We start from the raw sequence: 4,981 nt of genomic DNA, 5'->3' as shown, positions 1-4,981 counted from the left end.
TTTTCACGATCGGAGGCACTGCTATATCTTGGCGTTCTCAGAAACAAACGCTCGTGGCTACTTCTTCAAATCATGCTGAGATCATTGCACTTCATGAAGCAAGTAGAGAATGTGTATGGCTAAGATCAATAAGCCGACACATCTGTTCAAGCAGCGGGATTGACGAAAATACGGAGCCAACTATTTTATATGAAGATAATGCAACATGTGTTGCTCAAACAAATGACAGATATATCAAAAGCGATAGAACGAAGCATATTCATCCGAAGTTCTTCTCATACACTCAAGAGCTCGTGAAGAAGAAAGATATTGAAGTAAGATATGTCCGATCATGCGACAAGGCAGCTGACCTCTTCACAAAATCACTTCCGACTTCGGTATTCAGAAAACATATCCATAACATTGGAATACGTCATCAGAAGGATCTATGACTACTCATTCGAGGGGGAGCTTACGTAGTTGTACTCTTTTTACCTTACTATGGTTTTTCCCATTGGATTTTCTTGGAAAGGTTTTTAACGAGGCAACATAGACGTTAAGCAAGAAATGATAGTGACACTGGTCTCCAAGGGGGAGTGTTATAAACGTGCATGAATCAAATGTCAAAAATGACAGCACCGAATAACGAAAACTTCGTGTGAATATAATAAGCGTGGAGCTCACTTTCACTATGCACGCACAGTAACTTTATCTTTTTATAACGTTTTCGTTCGATTGTAACTCGTCCCACACACTTCTCTTCTCTCTCTTTATAATAAACTCTCTCTATCATATATTTATCTCATATCAGTGTTATTTCTTTCTACGGGTATAAAATTTCTCCCTTATTTACATTTCTCGATGCTATAAAATTATAAGTTATTTTATAACACAATTGGGTTTCAATATCTTTAACCAAACCCAAACCGTCAATTTCAAAAAAGAAAAGTGAACATTGACGAATATGAAACTAAACCAAATTCTAATAAAATTTGACATCGCTCGATGCGTCACAAGAGATCATTGCTATGCTTCGTATATTGAGAAAGGTGGCCCTTCTTGACTTCTTCTTATGATTCGTGCAGATGCTGTTGGCGCGGTTAATGGGTACTAAAGGAGAGCTTGCGTCTGGTTTTCATCTTCTCTGATCCATTTCATTTCATTCCCAACGGAGATGGATGTGAGCAAGGGAGATGATGTTGAGTTTTGTTTTTTATTTTGGAGTTTGGGGCCCCGTTGGTTCTACCAAGCTCTGTTTCTTTCTGACTATGTTACTCTTTTTTATGAACTGGCTACAAAGCGTTAAAAAAAATAAAAATTTGACATTAATCTGAATTCATAATTTAAAATAGAGAAATTCTATACGATAACACTTTTTAAGTTTTTGTCACAAAAATAACCATCAATAGACCAAAATAAGTTTTATTAAAAAAATTTACCCTATGGTTAACTAATCTAGACTTAATGGTTAGAGTTAAAGAAGTGAGATTTTAGAACTAGGGTTTCAAATTTTTTGTTTTTTTTTTAAATAAAAATAAAAATAAGCTATTTTAGTCATTTTTTTTTTAAACTATTTTTGTGACAAAAACATAAAAATGACTATTTGAGAGAATTGTGTTTAAAATGCAACTAATAATTAGATTAACGAACAAGGTTGACAGAAAAAAGATAGATAAAAGTTGCGAGAGGGAAATTTATAAAAGCCAAATTTTGCTCGGTTATAATTCGGTAAACCCGGAAGCAATATAATAATAATCGATACCAGCGAACCGAGAGGGAAGAAGAGGGTAAAAATGTAATTTAGGAAAGAGAATATGTATAAGAATTTGGTTCATGAATTTTCTTAGGCCACAAAGAAAGATAGATCGATCGAGGGCGATGCCAAGCGGTGGAAACGGAGTCGGTAACGGCGCAGGCACAAGCGGAGGTAGTCAGACGTTCAAGCCTTACCGTCACCTGAAAACCCTAGAAGGGCACACGGCGGCGATCTCGTGCGTGAAATACTCGAACGACGGAAACCTTCTGGCATCCGCCTCCCTGGACAAGAGCATGATTCTATGGTCCGCAACGAACTACTCCCTGATCCATCGATACGAAGGACACTCGAGTGGTGTCTCCGATCTAGCATGGTCCTCCGATTCGCACTACACCTGCTCGGCCTCCGACGACTGCACGCTTCGAATCTGGGACGCTAGGGCTCCCTACGAGTGTCTCAAGGTGCTGAGAGGCCACACCAACTTCGTCTTCTGCGTTAACTTCAACCCTCCCTCGAATCTGATCGTGTCTGGTTCGTTCGATGAGACGATTCGGATCTGGGAGGTGAAGACGGGCAGGTGCGTGCGCGTCATTAAGGAGTTTATTCTCTACTTGAAGTACAAGTAGTATATTTGAAGTCTCTTCTTCTCATCATCTCACTCTTTTTTGTTTCAATCTGAAACATAGAACTAAGTTTCAGTCTAGCAGTTTTGGTTCTAAGAAGAAATTGTCGTGTGAAAACGAACTACTCCTCTGCAAAAATAAGAGGAATTCAAAATTGCATAACTGATGATAATTAAAAACTTTATCACTTACTCATTTGCTAAACAACTATAGGAACTCGTCTGAACCACTAACCAATGAACACCAGCGAATTTCCGGAAGCCATCTTTTAACTTTCGCTTCTTCATTTTTAAAATCGTTTTATACACAACATCGATCGTTGATGCAACTTCAAAAAAATTCTTAAGATAAGAAAAATCAAAAATCTTTCTTCAAAAAGAAGATAAGAAAAATCAAATTATAGGAAAGCACAAGCATCAGTTGTGGAAGAAATTAAACTATTTGGAATAATTTTGTAAACAACCACAACTCTGTTATGAGAGTGATTTTAGTGTTCATTTAAAGTTGATGTAATATGGAAAGTTGAGATCGTGCTGTAATGGTCAGGTAGTTTAAAGTTTTTTACTTTTTTTTTCATTCTACGTGGAGAACAAATAAACTGTTTTAATTTTTTAATTGTTTTTGTTTTATTATTTTTTTGATATAATTGGTCGAGTTGCAGAAAATATAGGAAATAAAAAGAAATCAATTGTTTTTTTTAAACTTTGCCAAGTGTCAGATTCTGATTCTTCGTGCGACTTGCGATTTAGTATATAAACAACGGATAAGATAATAACTAATTGGGCCCATCTTCGAAATTGATGATTCCTCCTCCACTCGTACCTCTTAAACCTTTTTAAATCAGCAAGTTGATCTTTATTGTGTTTTTTTTATGAGAATAAGTTGATCTTTATTGTTACTTAATTATTTTGATGCATTGTAGTAATCAATATTATAACACTTTCTAAACTCGTATAAGTTGTTGTTGATAAGTCATGCATAATTGTTTGATACACTTCAAAATGTTTGATATTCTCTATATATTAACTGACAAAAATTACAACTTATTTTTTTAGCCACGTATCATCACTAAAATTATTCTTATAATCACTAAAAAAAATAGATCGTTACATTTAATTATATAATAATTTTTTTATTAAACTCACCGTGAATTCATTATTAATGTTGTTTATTATTTGCTTAAATAAAAGTTACATAATTGTCTAATATAGCTAAAGTATATATGACAACTAGTTGATAATCTGGGCGGAGTGAATTTCAGTTACTAACAATTGCCGCAGGTTACCTTTGTTCTTTCTAAAACAATTACATCATGTCATAAGTCCAAAGGACTAAGTTCTCGTATGGCCTAAATGGCCAAAAACAAATCTATAGCATCCTAAAAAAATCTATATGGCCTCTTTCAAGTTAATTTACTTATCTAGCCTTAATGAAATGAATTAAAAAAAAAAATATGGATAATTTTTCAAAACGGAAACGAGCTCGAGACCGCCGGACCTCCTCGTCCTCGAGACCGCCGGACCTCCTCTCCCTCGAGACCGTCGGACCTCCTCGTCGCTGCTCCGCCGTCTCGAACCATCTGCACCGTCATCTTTTCTCATCACCGTCGAGCTCATCCTCATCATCTTTGTGTCGTCACGTTCAATGGGCCGGTGTACACGATCGAGCTCATCAATCTTTCCAGAAACGATTGATTCATGTTGGTCAGGAAGAAGATTAGATCGAGAACAAACAAATCGAACGAATCAAGCTTGCAAATTGGGAAGTGGTCGCTTCCACTCTCACGGATCGAAAGATCCAAAGCTTTGCTCAACTTTGAGCTTTTTGTAAAATTGGTCCGTCCACTTTGGATATTTTCGTTTGTGACCTCAAACTTTTAAAAGTTATAGTTTTCTCCTCTATTTCGCCCTAGAACTTCTGATTATACAACCAGACCCATGTGTATGCAAAATATACAAATGCAACTCCTAATAATGCCTAAATGTAATATTTAAACACTAAAATGATCAAAAATAATAGCTAAAAACCTATAAAACTAATATACATCAGATCAACATTACACTTTTGATATTTATTTACTTGTTTTACCATAATATTTTGGAAAACATTCAATGGACATATTTTACAACTTTTATGATTCTAGAACATGGTAAATATAGTATGGACACATAAATAAGTGACACATAAATATAGTATCAAACATAATTTTTGTTAAATTATTGCATTACACTTAATTTTATATTATATATTTTATACTTTTAAGGTTATTAACTATATTAGCCATATTTTTATGATAATCAAACATCAAACATATTTTATAAAGCTATGATGTGAAAATATTGGTACAACCCTTATAACTAGACATATAAACAATATATATATATATATATATATATATATATATATATATATAACTTTTATTATATATTAGACGAGTATTACTAGTATAACTAGTACAACTTCGACGTTTCAGAAATTAACAAAACCAATTTGGTATTTCATATGAGAAAAACAATCATATATCCCAGTTAGTATGTACTCATAAAGTTTTTCTTAATTTAATTTGAAGTTTTAAAAAAATATATAAAAATTATTACACAATTCCATAAGTTTACATGATCTA

The 4,981-nt window shown here is 34.0% G+C and overlaps 1 protein-coding gene across 2 annotated transcripts in view; it reads left to right on the top strand.

The window, feature by feature from the left end:
* Positions 1-1,778: 1,778 nt before the first annotated feature.
* The window catches only part of LOC106319540 (COMPASS-like H3K4 histone methylase component WDR5B), a 4,480-nt gene continuing 1,277 nt past the window's right edge, over positions 1,779-4,981 (top strand). Inside the window, exon 1 of one of the 2 annotated variants that reach the window (XM_013757907.1) lies at positions 1,779-1,906. In XM_013757907.1, the coding sequence (XP_013613361.1) occupies positions 1,813-1,906 (94 nt within the window). In that variant the 5' untranslated portion in view covers positions 1,779-1,812. The remainder of the gene's footprint in view (positions 1,907-4,981) is intronic. The other variant, XM_013757906.1, reaches the window with a different exon arrangement.

The sequence above is a fragment of the Brassica oleracea genome, chromosome C2 (genome assembly GCF_000695525.1).
Source record: "Brassica oleracea var. oleracea cultivar TO1000 chromosome C2, BOL, whole genome shotgun sequence".
Lineage (NCBI taxonomy): Eukaryota > Viridiplantae > Streptophyta > Magnoliopsida > Brassicales > Brassicaceae > Brassica > Brassica oleracea.
This window is presented reverse-complemented; position numbering and strand designations above follow the sequence as displayed.